We start from the raw sequence: 17,719 nt of genomic DNA, 5'->3' as shown, positions 1-17,719 counted from the left end.
AACTATAAAAATAAGTTATCTGAGTTAAGTTTAAAGGAAAAGGGCTAAACTGGTAGGGATAAGGATGACTAATTTTGGTAAAATGGTTTTTCAAAAGTGGAACTAGGAAAGGCAACAAAACAAAAAGAAGGTGGATAGCAGGGAGCTAGTGCCACAGCTATCCAAATACACCCCAAGGATGACAGAGTATTTCAAGAAGAAGGGTTACAAACAGTATCATGTGCAGCAGAAAGGTCAAGAAGGTTGGAGCCTGAGAAAAAGCCATTTCAGTTTGGCTGAGCACTGACTCCGCTTTGATTCTGCTGTTCTGCTTGGTTTCAACCTCACAGAACAAGATACTCTCTCTCTCCCCTTTCCCCCCTCATCATTCCTCTTGTATCCTCTCCCAACCAAACCCCACCCCTAACCCTCTTTTTTCCAGCCTCCTTTTGTGTGTGGTCATCCCCCATTAGATCATAAACTCTTTGAGGGCAGATACTGGTTTTTTTTTTTGTATCCCCAGGCACATATCTTTATAGAATTGAATTTTAAAGAGTAGTTCTTTGGGTTGTTTTTTTTTTTACAAGCAACATAGGAGGGATAGAAGTCAGGCAGTTAAGTAGGAAATTGTTACTGAGAAATGAACACAGGTCGTATAGCATCAGGGAATTTGGCTGCAAGTGAAGGAGACATGTAGGATGGAAGTTTGAAAGAGGGGCTGGGAGGGGGTGGACACCAATGGAAGGTGCCAAGACACATTTAGGAAACCTTCTGTAGAGTAGATTAAGAGTAGCAACAACTTGATTTTTTTTTAAGAGTGACCATCATTTATCTCATGCTTTCCTTATTCCAGAATTCAGCCTTCATGCTCTAAAAGATATAGCTTTGCAAAGTCCTTGTGTATTTTTATGCATTTAATATCATTGTCTGTAGAATGGCCAGTAAAACCCTGCAGATGACATTCAAAAGAATATTTAGGAGTCAACAGGGAAGGAAAAAGGCAGCAACTCACCTGAGCTTTCCCTAAAACCCCTCCAAGCACCTTTAAATAATGTCATAAAATAATTCCTGCAGCATCAGAACCCACAAAAGAATGGAGTGAAATAAGATTACAGCAAAAAACAACTTAGAAGGTCGGCTGGAAAGGTCTGTTGGACCTGGGTGAAAGTGGAGCATAGTCCAGTCCAGGATGCACTAGCCTGGCCAGCTCCACTTGGGAGAGTCACCAAATCAGCAGTACCAGCAGCTGCTTCTAGAACTCTCAACCCATAGACAGTAAGGGGTTGAACAACTGCTCAGAAGGAGATTGCAGGGTTCTCTTAGGTAGCACTGAGGCAAGACTCTGTTGCTTTGCCCATACTCAGATCTGGGTCACAGTCCTGGGTGGCAGTCTCAGGGCAATGAGGAGCCCTAGCACACCCCAGCTTACAGCCGCAGTGGAGCAAGGACCCTCTTGGCAATTCCAGGACAGAAAAGAGTGCATGTGGTTGCCCAAAGACCAGAGGATAGGCCAGAAGAGTAGTAAACCCATCTCTCCTTAGAGCATACCACGTTAGAAGAACTTAAAACCTAAAAGTCCTTAGAAGTATCTCTGAAAACAGCTACACAAAAACCTTAAAGCTAGGGATAGTGTGCATTTAGGGTTAGGAGTCTATATACATCAAATTGCTTGCCCTCTCAATGAAAGGGTTGGGGATGAAAGAAGGGAGAGAATTTGAAACTTGAAGTTTTAAAACCAAATGTTAAAAATTGTTTTTACATGTAAGTGGGAAAAACAAAATACTAATTTTTTTAAAAAATAAAAGCAAAAAATTCACAAAAAAGAGTATTTATTCAAGTTTGTGACACCTACATTAAACAACTGTATACAAGATGTCCTTAACTTCTGATTTTATAACAAGCCAAAAATGACTTATTCAAAGGGAAGAGAAGGAAAAGCATTTCTAATGAGAGCTGAAGTCCACATTCACTATGAGGGAAAAGGACTTAGTTCATCTTTAGAAAAAAATTTGCTAATGACATTTATCTTCCTTAAAACCTCAGCTGTAAATTCAAAATGGAAAAGTTTAAAAATGGAAAAAGACCTTGTATTCAGCCCCAGAGAGGGCAGGTCATAGTTGCTGCCTCTGAGACAAGAATCCTCCTGGATATGTGGGAATACAAATAGTTTTAATAAACTTATGCATTGAAGCTCATTTGTGAATTTTTTTATAAGTGAATATTAGCCAAAAACAACAAGTAAAGAAAAAGAAAACCAACAAACAATTCTTTTTGAGGGCCCAACTACCAGGTATATAGTGCAGAAAAGGGAAACTGAGATAATTCTTGTTAAGATCTAGTCCCTTCTCATAGAGAGCTTACAAACTAGTCAAGAAAGACAAAATGTAAACAAATCTAGCAAAATCAAAGAAGTTACTTACGAGCACACTGGAATGATTCTTTTCCCAGAAGGGCTTTTTCACAAACAAAACATGGTAGAACCCCTGAGAACATCCCAGGAACAAACTGATGTCTATTCACCTTCTCTTTGTCTTTGGCATCTTTCTTTGTCTTCAGACACAACAGGAGCAGGAGAGAGAAAAGACATAAAAGCGGTTGGAGTATGAGGAGCCATTTTTTTAACAGCACATTGTAATAATAATTATCTCTGCAAAGATTGTACCTGGAACTGAGGGACAACCCTTCCCTCCAACTCCGAGCTGAGGTAAGCTAAAACAGTGAGTTTGGATGCTAATCTACACTAAATACAAAAATATTTTCCAATACAAGCACCAGAAAAAATGCGATTTAGAAAAACACAATTTTTAAGTACATGGAAGAAACATTTTAGCACCTGCTGGGAATCACAGACCACAAAGACATGAGTGTAATGTCAATTACCTTTTTATACAAAATATGATATTGGCCCCCAGTTAATTAATTACCTTAGATTTATTCCTAGGGCTGGTCATTCTGTTCATGAGAAAGCTAAAAGTGCGGCTCACTTTGTACTTCTCCGATTCTGATTTGGCAGGGATGATGTATTTATCCCATTCCTCCTCTTGAATCCTAGAACATAGAATCATTTACCATGAACAAATCAGGGCAGAACTGTACATTTAGAACCATCATCCACTGTACTCAGTATAGCATTTGCTAGATGGTTCAAATTGTATTTTTTTCCCCTAAAGGCATGAAAATCTTTTCTATTTATTCAGAAGTCATTTCAGTCCTATTCTCTCACCCAAGAAAAAAATCAACTCCCCCTTATTGGTGATAAAGCAAAGTTTTTAGGTCAGAGATGAACCAAACAAACAATAATCTGAAAAGCATTTGTATGGCTGGGAATCTGGGCAGACTCCGTGCTTCTGCAGACATACAAAGACATGTACAAATGTAATCCTCAGAAATTTCATCACTTCTGTGCCAAGCTTCAAAGTCCTCCTGCTCATACCTCACTTCCAGAAATCTGACAATTAGTTAAATGACAAAGGGGAGGAGACTGCAGGTTAATTCATGAAGTTATTGATAATTAAGAAGTGGCTAGATAAAATTTAGATACCTCCTAAACCTGGCTCCTAAATCACAGGACAAAAGACACCAAAGACCTTCCATGAAAAGACGCATTTCCTTCAGTGTCGATTGATAGGGCTATAATTCTCAGTCAAACAACAAAACAAGATCTGCAAAAACCCACTGTATAAAATGAGAAAATGCCACATATTAAAGGTCAACATAATATTTATGTCAAATTAGATAATGTTCAAAAAAACAACACTTGCCCAATGTGTTTTTAAAAACTGAAGTCTCTTCTACTTTGGGAGTCTATTTGTCATCACTGAATACTAGTACATTCGGCCCCTAAGGAATGCTTCACAGCATACAGAGAATTGTCAAAATACATCAAAATATATTACTATTTCTTATCAGCCAAAGAGTAAGACAGGTTGAATGAAAAATTGGGATGCCAAGAGTTCTTAACCCTAGAAGTCAACAAACTGGTTTTTTTAATATTTTGCTAATTGTATTTCAATGCAATTGATTTCCTTCGTAATCCCATGTATTTTACTTTACATATTTAAAATCATTCTGAGAAGGGTTCTATAGGCTTCCCCGACTGAAATAGGGGTCCATGACATGCACAAAATCATTAAGAATCTCTTCTTTATTCAATGAAATTAACTCAAATATTATCAAGAAAGTTTAGTTGGCTATATTGTTAGTCCATAATCAATCAAAATATTGATTTTTTAAAAAAGAAATATCTTATAAGGAAGTTTTATTCAGTGACTTCACTTGTCTGGGTTGTTCTCTTACCAACAAAATTACGAAAGTTGGGCCAAATAATCTCTAAGATCCATTCTGGGCCACAAATCCCAATATTGTCCATAAATTTCAATATGCTCTAAAGAAATCTAAAGATTTCTTTCATATCTCTGGAAGCTATTTTGGAGTCAATATCCAGACATTCATTTGGCTATTATATTTTTAAGGGGAAAGAATTGCTATGTGTCTCCAATTCAGTTGACCTTTAAAAAAATCAAGAAAGTGATTGAACGTGATTGATCAGAGTTGCCATCCAACTGGCCCCTGCCTGAGCTTGTTGTACTGTAACTCATGTTGCACAAATTACTAAACATTATTGATGCTTGTGAGGGAGGAAGGGTTGTCATCTGATAGCTCTTCCTAAAGGATTAGCTTCTTAAAGCAGACCCTTGAAAGAGGAGGGGAAGAATTAATATAACTTGAGTATTTCAACGGGAAGAATGTAATCATGGTATATGTGAGTTTCCTCTTTGTATTCTTTCTACTTCCCTAACAACTACAAAACACATTTACGAAACATACAACGAATTAGCCAACTCTTCAGCTGCTTCATATCTTTCCCCTTTGCAATAATCTGAGGGGCAAGAAGAACATGAGTCCTAACTTGTTTCAAGGCTTAGGAAGAAAAAGTCCCTCTGGACTCTCTAATGAGCAAATCATTTTAATTTCATGCAGCTGACCTTTTAAATTCAGGATTTTCAGATCAATTATTCCCTATTCATTTCTGTGACTTTCCTTCATAATCAACATGTTCAGGCTTGGAAAGATCAAATAATGATGTGTGTTTAATATATACTGAGAAACAGCTTTTATTCAGATTATCTTCTATCCAATGGCCCCACCTCAGGGCTATTGACTGTAAGAGATAAGCTTTCTCTGATGGCTCCATGTCAAAGGCACTGAAAAATCACAGATGTAGAGGCTGTGAAAAATACTCATCCACACTTCCTATTTCCTGGCAGATCACTCCTACACTGTCCCAGCAAAGGAAAATGGTTTCTGTTTTCTCATCAAACTCTCTCTACTCTTTCTCCAGCATAGTTGTGGATAGTATTTAGAGAATCTACAAGACTGTAGCTGAACACAATAATTTTGGAAATTTTAGGCTTTAATAATGCAACATGTAAGATGACCATAATTCCCAATTTTCACTTGCTACTATGATGAAGTGCATACATACAGAATACAATAAGCATACATCTAAAAACTCCAAGACTGAATCCACTGTTCTACCTAAGAACTTACCAATAAAAAAGCAATGTAATATTAAAAGTAAAGCTGGACTGGAAACAAATTTGAAAAGGGCTAGGCTGATAAATTCTGAGAATCTCCCACCCAGAGGAAAGCACAAAGTTCAAAGACTTCCTCCAGACTGTTAGAAGCAGTTACCTCATCAGTCACTTTTCTAGCACTGAGACATGTGTAAGGTCAGCTGATGCCTTGTTATGGATCTACCTGTCCCCATGGTGCTTATTGCCACAACACAAGAGGGAGGTGGGGAAAAATAAGAAAGGAAGAAAGACAGAGGAGAAAGAGGAGCAAAGGATTCAAAAGAGAGGAAGAAAGGAAGAGGCAGAATGTAAGAAAGGAAAAGGAAGGGAAGCAAGGAGGAAAAGAAGTGAAAGAGAGAGAAGGGAGGAGAGAAGGAGGAAGGAAAGAAGGGAGGAAGGAAAAGAAAAAAGGAAAGAAGGAAGGAAGGAAGAAAGGAAGGAAGGAAGGAAGGAAGGAAGGAAGGAAGGAAGGAAGGAAGGAAGGAAGGAAGGAAGGAAGGAAGGAAGGAAGGAAGAACATCATTCGAGAGTCAGACATGCTTCCTTCGAGAAACTCTCAGAAGTGGCACAGACTGAAATGAGGTTGTAAGATCAGGAGTAGGCTCTTTTTCAGCTGACAATGCCCTTTTACAGAAATTAAGTTAACTACATAAAATAACAGCATCTCAAAAACAACTTAAGCAGAAGCACAACCTAGATCAAACATTGCCATTTGGGATGTCACTAATTTATTTGGCAAGATACGAAACAAATCCCACACATGATGATGTTCATGGATTGTACTATGTTCTATACTATGAATGCACCAATATATTCCTGTCATTAAGGGAATCCCTATCAAGATTCAAAACATACAGGAAACCATTGAGAAGTGAGAGCTAGAAGGGAAAGGGAAATGAAAAGTGGGAGGAAAAGGATAGCTACAGTAGGCACTAAATAAATGCTTATTCTCTTTTCCTAATACACAAATGCTTATAGAGCCAAGTCCATGCTTCAGATGCTAAGCTGTAGCTGCCTAAGAGCTGAAAGGCTTTCCTAACCGTGCTATTCCAAATGATATCTAGATGACCAAGAAGCCTGACTCAAGAAGATACGGGAAAATGTGCTTCTCCCTGCCATTCTTGGCGGAGGCATGAGACCAAAGATGCAGAAGGGCACATGCAAGATCAGACTTGGTCAATGCAGTGGTTGGCTTTGCCATATTGTTCTATTTTCCCTCTTTAAAAAAATATTATAGGGGATGGGGAGCAGGAAGGAGAAAGATATTTAGAAATGAAGGTTAACGTGAAAATAAAAGCTATCAAAAAAACTTTTCAGTAACTATAGAAAGAAAACTGAACTTTGTGAAATATTTTAAAGGGATATTTAATGATGTGAGTTTGTTTTAATAACAATTATTAGTCATTTATTGCAGATATTCTTAGTAGCAATAAATTTTTCTCCTTTGCCCTTATTATCCAAATTGTTTAATGATTTTTGTAGGTGTATTTTCTCTCCCTACTAAATTAAGTTCAATTCAACAAACATTTATTAAACACATTAGAAGTAAGATGGTAAAGGCACAAGATAAAACTTAGAGTTCTTGAAAGCCAGACATTTTATCTTATTTCATTTTTGTTTACTGAGCCCCTAGTCCTACCCTTTATAAATAGTAGATGTGTAATAAAAGCCTGTTGAAATGAGGAAGTAGCTTGGGATAATTGGAAAGAATGCTGTCTCTGGAATCAAAGGACCTGGGTTCATATTCCCCCTCCTGAGGCTTACTAGCTGTGACTGTTGGTAAGTTACAATCTGTTTCTTCATCAATACAATGGGAGGATTGAACTAGATGGCCTCTGAGGTCCTTTCAAGGAAATAATGATTAGGAGCCTGTGAACTATCTTTAATCCAACAATTCAACATTTATTAAGCACCTCCTATGTTCAAGAGATAAGGGGAAGTAGAACATAGTGGACAGAGAGAGAAAGGGTCCATAGGCTTCAATCAGACTAACGACCAAATAGTTCCAAGACACCAAAAAAGGACTAAGAATTTCCACTCTGGAGCACAACCACCCAAGACCTTATTACACTTCCCAATTCTCATAATCACCTGCTATAAATGAAATAACAGCAGGGCCTTATTCGCTGTTTCCCCTTCACCCTAGAAGACTTGAACTGGTCTTTAATTGAAAAAGGCTGGCCTCTAGTCCCAAGGCACAGAGGCCACTGAGGTGACAGCGGAAAGGAGAGGACCCCACTCACAACTATCATCCCAAGTGATGGCAGAGATTCCTCTTAATATACAATTCTACCTTCTCCTACCGAGCTCCTTGGCATCTGTCATACTTGGACACAGCAGTCACACATACTGATACGGCAAATCAGTTTTTATTTGTTTTGTAAATGAATGGAACAAGGAAATGTGTAATGGTCATACCTTTTCTCTCGTGATGGCTCCGATAAGCTATAAGCTCTTTGCTCTACAAAACACAGAACAGAAAATTAAAACTAAGGCTAGTTTACTAGCCTGGTCATTGCTTTTTTTCATATGAAATACACAACTTCCACCATTTTTTGTCAGACCAGGTAGAAAATCAGAAAAGAAATTTTTGCACGTGAACATCACCCCAGACAGGATCATCATGCTCCATGAATACAAACACCACTACCACATAAAGTGTTTGGATTTTTCTTTTCCTGAATCTGGGTTAGCTTCAGCAAGTGCCAGCAAATATTTTCAGAAGTGCGGAGAATCAGCAAACATCATGTGCCCCAACAATACTAATTTTCCCCTCTATATAGTCCAGCCTATATAGCTTCATCCCTGCTTCAGAACACTTAGTCACCAACACGCAGAAGTGTTTAAAAAGAAGAAAAACAACCTTTAGCACCTTTCAGCAAAGCTCAAGAAAAAAATCCTGCAGTCTAGCAGAGGGAATTATAGATTGTAATATGGCTGCAGTACCCACGACAAGTTGCAGGAGCAGCAGCAGTCGGCTCAAAGAGTGGCAATAAGATATGTCTTAAGGTTCATCGAAAAGAAAGGGAAAGTCAGTTTCCCAACAGACACTGCAAGGAGCTTCATGCAAGCAGCTTAGTGCCATCTTGTTTCCAGGAGAGTACTTACTACAAGGATGGAGCAGGGACACTGATTTAGACAGTGAAAGTGACTGAAGGAGGGAACGACCGCTGTTGAGGAACACACCATCTACAGAGTGAGGATAAGTCCTTTAAAGTTATAAACCAGAACGTCAAAATGATACCCAAAAAATGGAAAATGGAAATGCTTCATATGTTTAAGAAAATCCATTATGGGAAAAAAAATAAGTATAGGCTCTGTAAATATTGGACCAAACCCATAATTTCATTAGTAGAGAAAACTCCCTGGACCACTGCAGATCATCACCCATTCCTCAATTTATAGTCTTAGAGACTACTGTAAATACGGGTGTGCATTAATGATGACTAGTACTGTTTTGTATTTAACAGAGAATCTAGCTCACACAAGTTCATGGTTTTGTCTTAGATATTGTTTAAATGATCCTCACAACAACTCCATAAAGTAAGACATGCAGGCATTAATTATCCTTAACATATAAACTGAGGCACCAAGAAAACAAGTGGGATGACCAAGGTTATTGAGTAGAATCGTGATGGACCCAGATTCTAAGCAGGCTTCCAGATACTTTATCTGAGTTTCTATTCATACGACTATATTACCTGTCTCAAATAAACATTTATTTCAAATATAATTTTTAAATACATAACTATTTCAGAGAACTCTTCAACTTGACAAAGTTGGGATTATGATTCCAATATTTATAAGGTTCCCTTTAGTCCAAGCACACAGTATGTCCCCAAAAGAATTACACAACGGGATTTGGGTTTGATGTATAAACAGGGGTTGCCATTTTGGTTGCCAAAGGGATCACCTACTGACAACCTAGGTTTGGAAAAGGAAAGTTGAAGCAACAGGAAACAGGAGAAGTGGATCACTATCTCCAGAATCAGGGAACCTAAGTTAAAATTTCATCCTGAAGGTTTAATATTTACTGTTGCCTTGAACAATTTATTTACCATTACTTGGGAAGATTCCGTTTCCTACTCTATAAAATGAAAGGGCTAGACTAGATGGCATTGAGGTCTCTTAAAGCTAGATCTACAATCTTAATATGATATTGAGAGATAACAGCACAGAGGATATAGGAAAAGAGAATACAATGACATTATGTCTTCCTAATTTGGTATCTATGGATGGAGGTGGAGAGGTAAATAAGTGTATATTCAAAAAATTCTCAGTTAGAAGGGATGTCAGATGTCATCTAATTAGATCCTTCTGTGTGTGTGTGTGTGTGTGTGTGTGTGTGTGTAATTTGCAATATTATGTGTGAGACAATCAAAGCAAAAACTTAAATTGATTACAATGGGATCAACCCAGTCAAAGTGCCCGCATACCTTGAAAGAGAGCTTATAATAGAGTAAATGTCAATTCCGTCTTCATTTAAGACAAGGAGTCAGACAAAACCATGAACCCACGGAAAGGTAGATTGGAGGCACTCTGTCTGCCAGGATTGTGATTTTAGGTGAAACAGGAAAGGTAGATTGGGGGCACTCTGTCTGCCAGGATTGTGATTTTAGGTGAAACAGGAAAGGTAGATTGGGGGCACTCTGTCTGCCAGAATTGTGATTTTAGGTGAAGAGGGAAAGGTAGATTGGAGGCACTCTGTCTGCCAGGATTGTGATTTTAGGTGAAGCAGGAAAAGTAGATTGGAGGCACTCTGTCTGCCAGGATTGTGATTTTAGGTGAAGAGGGAAAGGTAGATTGGGGGCACTCTGTCTGCCAGGATTGTGATTTTAGGTGAAGCAGGAAAAGTAGATTGGAGGCACTCTGTCTGCCAGGATTGTGATTTTAGGTGAAGAGGGAAAGGTAGATTGGGGGCACTCTGTCTGCCAGGATTGTGATTTTAGGTGAAGAGGGAAAGGTAGATTGGGGGCACTCTGTCTGCCAGGATTGTGATTTTAGGTGAAGAGGGAAAGGTAGATTGGAGGCACTCTGTCTGCCAGGATTGTGATTTTAGGTGAAGAGGGAAAGGTAGATTGGGGGCACTCTGTCTGCCAGGATTGTGATTTTAGATGAAGAGGGAAAGGTAGATTGGAGGCACTCTGTCTGCCAGGATTGTGATTTTAGGTGAAGAGGGAAAGGTAGATTGGAGGCACTCTGTCTGCCAGGATTGTGATTTTAGGTGAAGCGGGAAAGGTAGATTGGAGGCACTCTGTCTGCCAGGATTGTGATTTTAGGTGAAGCGGGAAAGGTAGATTGGGGGCACTCTGTCTGCCAGGATTGTGATTTTAGGTGAAGAAGGACCAGTGTCCCCAGTGACTGTGAATGATTCTATCTGAAAAGGGACTTTTTTTATATGCAGACCATAATCTGCCATAGATTACTAGGCTATCCTCAGCTCTTAAGGCTTAGGAATTTCATGCAATTTGTTTGAAAAGAGAAAACATTTCTAAGTTGTTCATCTTCTGGGGAAGGTTAAACTTAACTTAAAAGGGTACTTACTTTAAATGCATTGTCTAGGAAAGGAGTTTAGGACTAAAAAGAAAAAGATCTGAGGACTGTCAATACTTCTCCTCTATTATCTGGACATCCAGGTCATAAGTGAAGATTTAGAAACTGAGACTGAAGCAAAAATACTACATTAAAATCTCCCAAACAATTATTCAATTAAGGACTCAGCTCAAATTATTGCCAGAAAAAAATATAGTCTGGTCAGCCATCTCAGAATGCCTAGAAATGTCAAAAATCAGACAAGTCACAACCAAGCAGAACAAGAGAGTCCATCATACATATGCACGCACGCACACACACACACACACACACACACACACACACACCCTATGCAGGGTTATTTCATACTATTTTTAAGTAGCAGTTGCTTTCCTAATATTCCAAGTATAAACTTTGTTTAACATGTAGGAATTAATCAGAATAACATCACAGAATAACTTGACAGAAAAAAATGAAGTTGGCATCAATGCCAATCTGATCCATCTCAAAGACCCTGATAATTCTCAATAAAAGGAAAGACTTATGATCCAAACAGAATAAATCCATTGACCTTTCTTTTTCTCCTTTCCTCCAAATATACCAAGAACCTTTAAAAAAATTTTTTCTCCTCTCTGTAAACCATATATATATTAATGTTCATAACTGATTTTTTAATTCTCTCTATCCCTCCCAAAGGGAGGGGGCAAGTAAGGAAACATTTGGTAGATATTTATTTACATTTATGTATCTGTCTTACCTATTGTTTTAAACAGCTGAATTTTACACAGATAAATTTAGTGGGATAAGCGTAGATGTCTGATTATACAGTAACAACAATGCGAAAACAGTATTTCAATAAGTTTTCTTTAAAATGGTCAGCTGATAATACTTTAAGCACTCTGCTTTTCTAACAGTTTCTAGACTTTATAACCTCAGTATGGAAATACTTGCAAAAATATAATACAAAAGAAATAAGACAATGAATAAAGCAGAGGAATTAATTTTTTTCTAGAATATGGGACACATTGGGGAAAAATATTAAAATGATTTTTATTATAGATGTGAAAGATATACCAGAAATCACAAGCCCATCTCTCCTTTGACAATCATTATGGAGCTTACAGAAAAAAAAATCCACAAGAGCAAGATTCGGAAGAACTGGGTTTTAGACTCAGCTCTGCCTCCAACTAGCTGTGTGACCTTGAACATGTCATTAAACCTCTGTGGACCTCAGTTTTCTCATCTGAAAAATGAGGGAATTGGGATCAACAATATCTGAGGTATCCTTTCCGTTCCATGATTCTAAGATAGAGGGATAACTTTTTTCTGTTTTAAAGAGATAATGAAAAAATACATATATTGGGGCAGCTAGTTGGCACAGCAGATAGAGCACCAGCCCTGGAGTCAGGAGTTCAAATCCAGTCTCACATACTCACTAGCTTAGTGAAGCTGGGCAAGTCAGTTAACCCTGACTGCTTCCGTACCCCCCAAAAATACATATACATATATAAAAGTGCATGTGTATCTATCTATATACATATATGTGCATATATACATATATTTTTTTTCTTGAGGTCACAGATTTAAAGCAGAAAGGAGCCTTAAAGAATACTCCCACATTTATGCACAAAAACTAAGGTCCATAGAGATGAAAGGACCTTCTTACACAGAGCCAGGTATCATGTGGCAGAGCTGCTCTTTGAATCCAGGTGGGTTAGGTTTCAAATCCAGCCTTCTTTCCACCACAACAATTCGCTCAGAGTAATTTATCTAATATGAATTGTGTAGCAGAAAAAGTATTTTCATTAACTGCTCACAAAAGAAAAACTATTATCATTGTTGAAACAATAGATTTATTGGTGTGTGTGTGTATGTGTGTGTGCGTGTGTGTGTGCATGTGTGTGTGTGTGTGCACACATGCACAGATTTTGATTTAAAGTTCATCTCTACTGGACTAATTTGGAGTACTCAACAAGAAAAGGACTTCTGCTAAGTCTGAAGAGATAAATAAAACAGAACACAGAAATGATCAGCAAATTTCAAATGAAAACCCCCACTTGGTGCCTAGACGTAATTTATTTTTCTTGGCTGACAATACCCTCTGGATGCTTTTGGGTTCTCAAAATTGGAACAGAAAATAACGCTTACCTTCGCTGGAATCACACACTGTGCAATCACGTACCAAACGGGCTTTTCCTATGGAAATTTTGGGCGATGAGCAGGAGTAGGAACGTGAACGCAGTCCAGAGAGGAGGGAATCCTGAGGGACAGCACAATTAAGCACAAATCCAATACATGACTTAGAAACTTAGAAACATAACGTGATTGATCACACTGGGGGCATGGTTAAAACTTCTCTTCTAAAAGTGGAGCCATTTGATCCAACCATTTCTGCTACAATTTTTTCACAAGAAGCTTCATTAAAAAAAACAAAAAAGAAAGCTTAATTGCTCTATTTTTTAAAATCCCACAGCTCTTGAAGTGCCATTATTCTTTCCAATGCTTAAAAATAGCCAGAAAATTTACTTTTTTGTCTTCCAGATAAGCTTGAATCTTTGAGGACAACAAAGTTAAAATTCAGGAAGGATAAAGATTCTCTGCAAAAATCAGACTGCACTGATATGACACCAACATTACCAGTTAGAAAGTGAAAAAAGATAGACTACTTTTTATCTGTGATGTCAAATATGAAGAAAGAGCATTGGGTGGATGGCCTGTGTCTCACTCTTAGGACAGCATGGACAAGAGTTTCAAAAGATGGGCATGGACGCATTGGGATATGCGTGACTGGGTGGGAAACACCCAAACTGATGAGCTCACCAGCCCATCAGAATTTTGAGTACCTGAAGCAGAAAATGATCAGTCTGATTTCTTAACTGAATGAATTGGTTTTTCTGGTGTTACTTGGAAAAGCAGTGAAAAGACAAAAGCATCTGTAGTAACTTGAGATTGTTTAGACTGGAAAACTATTAAAAATGAACCTAAATTTTAAAAAATACAATGTCACAATAGTTTCTAAAAGCAAACGACTTCCATAAAATACATTATGCAAGTTGTCCCCTCTGGGGAGAAACTCAAGAATTCCTATTTTGGAACAGATTCACCATATAATCCTTCTAGGTCTACACTTCATTTCCAAGATGTCTCCATTCCAGGTGTTTCTCAGAGAATTGCATTTCTTCCTTCTCAGTATAAGACATTATTTTCCAAAGCCAGATTATGGTCTTGTAATCTAGCATTTAAACACCACTGAATTTACATGACTATTTTACCTAATTCTTTCTTCATCTTAAATGGCTTTCCATTTTGGTCTTTTATCCCCAATTGTATATTATTGTTATTAATACATCACAGAGCACTAGTTTGCATGAAGATAAAGAAAACAAGATAATATACAACATTTTCCACACTCTAGGGAATTTAAAGATTTAAGCACCAGAAATTTATTAAAGACAGACCTGGAATATCAATCCAATGTGTTTCATGGAGTACATGGATGTTATGATTTCAGAACTGACCATTGCCTTCTATTTCCTAGCTGTCACTTATGATTAGACCCAAAATGAGTCCCTGTAACATCTGTCTGCAAACATCTAACTTTTCTTAACAAACCTCTCTATCCCAAATTTCTGGTGTGAAATGGAACAGAGGCCAGTTATCAAGGACTTTAAGTTGCATTAAGTCGCAACTCCAAAGGAATCAGGATTATAAATCTGGTTATTTACTTAGAGAATTTCAATTGGGAATATTTCTTCTCAGACATCAAGGACCAAAAAAGTCCTTTCTGACATTTTTCTGCCAGAGAAATATGAGACTTGTAGGGGTATTGTCAGATATGACTGTGATCCAGGGTCCCAATGCTGAACCAAAGAGTCAATGGAATCACATTTACAGCAATTACTCTTTTAAAAGTCTCCAAAACTCTTAGGCAATAAATTCTATATTTAATTTCCAATCTGGCAATGGTCAGGCTATATTTAGTCTAAGGGGGACAGGAGGAATTGGGAGGAAAATGAGACAAACCTGGAACCAGTGGAATGTACTACTTCTCCATTGAGAACCCTGAATATCTCAGAGGTACAGAGAAAGAAACTTTCTTCACAATCTTCACAACTGAGTTGCTACTAGTAAAGAAGAAAGTAATGGAGAAACCCCAAAAGATGGGAACTTTATGCCAAGAGAGTCACGAAACGTTTGACTAAATCACTGATGACAGGTTGGTCAGTGTATGATATCTGTATCTAGATAGATGGGCAGACATATACATATATATACATGTATGCATAAAACTGTGTACTACATATATACAAATACACCGATAACATACATATGCACGTGTATTTGTGTGTATGTGTGCATGCATATATATGCATGAACAAATACATACATGCACTTGGTCTTAGCCTAAACAGACTAAGAAGTGATATTGGTCATCTATATATGAGCAAGTATGTGCTTGCATGTATAAGTATGTATGTATACATATATATATAGCTATATAATGTCTAATATGTGTATACTATGGAGTTGAAGCATAACTTCAAAACATAATGTGATCCTCTTGGACAGCGCCAAAACTAGTCCCTTAAAAGTAGAAGAAATTCAACTCGACTATTTCTGCCACATTTTCTTCTCTGCATAGAAAGTTTAAATGTTCTATTACATATCTTGTTGACATTCTATCCAGCTTTCTATCTCTATATCTACAGAGAGAGAGGGAGATGGGGCAGGAAGAGGGAGAGAGGGAAGAAGAGAAAGAGGAAGGGGGGGGGAGAGAGAGAGAGAGAGAGAATATCAGATCTGCTATTTCTTTAACATAGGAAGATTCTCAAAAATTCCTATACTGATGCTAATGACACTTGCTTGGCAACTTGGGAGTCTTAAGAAGTTGCCTGGGATCCCAGAGAAGCTAAGTGATTTCCTTGGGCAAGGTCACTTATCCAAGGTGTAGCAAAGGTGATATGAGCCAAGGACTTGCTGACTTCTAGGCTGGCTCTCTATCCACTCTACCAAGACTCCTTCTCTGAGTATAATAAATACTTTGTAAAATATAATTTTTCTGGAAAATGAACCATGTGAGACTGTTACCATTTCATGAAGATTGAACTGTCTCTTACCTCAAGGAAAGGTGGTTATTTCAGAACTTCATACAATATTCATAACTAGAGCTCTGGTCTGCATTTGTAACCATATACAATTCTTATCTTCAGAAATATTACTTGAGCGTCAAATTCTAAAAGCTCACTATCATTATAAATGACTGTCCACTACATCAAATGTTGACCGCTGAGAAAAATCAGTTGGGGGAAAGGGGTGTGGAGAGAGGGAGGATGCTTACTTACTTCTTGCCAAGTACATTTCCTGAGAAGCTAAAAACCAACGTAAAAAGCAACACTTGGAGTTAGGATGACCAACAGACTTTTTTCCATTAATTGGCTCAAGTTTTTCTTTGGAAAAAGATCAGTTAAATTGAAGATGAGAGAGGAATAAAAATGATGGTTTCTTAAAAGCAGTTCTGCGTTAGTCCTAGGCATTCCAAAAAAAGGAATTTGTACACTTCTCAGTACTGTGTACAATTAAAAGTAGGGTAATCAAAAGCAGTTTCACTAAGCATTTTACAAACTTGAAATTTCATAGTGCAGTCTGTTCATGTAAATTCATATTTATTGAACAGGAACATAAGAGCAAAATGTGAGTGCAAAAACTAAAGAAGTATTGTTATACAGCAGTATCCTTAAATAAAGAAATGGGCTGGCAGCAATAAAAAGTAAATGGGTAGAAGGAAACTATATCCAGACACACACAAAAAAAACTGGTTAATATTCTTTTTAAAATAAGCAAAATAAAAGAGAATTTCAAGTTGAAATGGCTCCAATAAAAGAAGACTGTACTACTAAAACATTGTTAAAGTTGACATTAACTAGTAGAGACGAGGAGAACAGCAAAATGCTTGATAAATATCATCCCCTCTTTGTTTACAATATTCACCTAAAGTGAGTAACATTTTACATGAGGCAAGTAGGTGTGTCAACTTTTACTCATCATACTATCAGCTTTTGTCCACCGGTCAAGTCAAGTTAGTAGAAATAATTATACATAAAAGTTTTCAATTTATTTATAAAATTGTACTAATTTGTACTGAATGGATAAACAATAAGTCTTTACAAGCAGGGACTGTGGCAAATGAAAGTGAGGGAAAGTGATAAAAGCAGGCAAACCTAGTCTGGCCCAGGGTCTCTAAAATGTAGTTCGTATATTGAAAACAGCATATAGTACCCTTCATGGGTGTCTGTCAGACATGGGTGTCTGCTTGCATGTGTGTATATATGTGACTATATATACACACGTATACATGCGTGTGGGCATAGGTGGCAGAGTAGATAGGGCACTGCGCTTGAAATCAGGAAGACTCGTTCTCCTGAGTTCAAATCTGGCCTCAGACACTTACTAGCTACATGACCCTGGGCAAGTCACTTCACCCTGTCTGCCTCAGTTTCCTCATCTGTAAAGTGAGCTGGAGAAGGAAATGACAAACCCCTCAGTATCTTTGCCAAGAGAACCCTAAATAGGGTCATGAAGAGTCTGACACAACTGAAACACTGAACTATAATAATACACATGTGTTTACATAA

At 37.7% G+C, this 17,719-nt stretch overlaps 1 protein-coding gene across 10 annotated transcripts in view; it reads right to left on the bottom strand.

The window, feature by feature from the left end:
* Window positions 1–17,719, bottom strand: part of ARHGEF28 (Rho guanine nucleotide exchange factor 28) — a 361,347-nt gene that overhangs the window by 97,700 nt on the left and 245,928 nt on the right. For 8 of the 10 annotated variants that reach the window (XM_072606341.1, XM_072606340.1, XM_072606343.1 and 5 more), the window contains 5 exons: window positions 13,236–13,347; window positions 8,664–8,744; window positions 7,974–8,016; window positions 2,904–3,027; window positions 2,400–2,529 (listed from right to left, as the gene is read on the bottom strand). In XM_072606341.1, the coding sequence (XP_072462442.1) occupies window positions 2,400–2,529; window positions 2,904–3,027; window positions 7,974–8,016; window positions 8,664–8,744; window positions 13,236–13,347 (490 nt within the window). The remainder of the gene's footprint in view (window positions 1–2,399; window positions 2,530–2,903; window positions 3,028–7,973; window positions 8,017–8,663; window positions 8,745–13,235; window positions 13,348–17,719) is intronic. The other 2 variants (XM_072606339.1, XM_072606347.1) reach the window with 1 other exon arrangement.

The sequence above is a fragment of the Notamacropus eugenii genome, chromosome 4 (genome assembly GCF_028372415.1).
Source record: "Notamacropus eugenii isolate mMacEug1 chromosome 4, mMacEug1.pri_v2, whole genome shotgun sequence".
NCBI classification, from domain to species: Eukaryota; Metazoa; Chordata; class Mammalia; order Diprotodontia; family Macropodidae; genus Notamacropus; species Notamacropus eugenii.
Note: the sequence above shows the minus strand (reverse complement) of the source record. Positions and strands in the feature narration are given on the sequence as shown.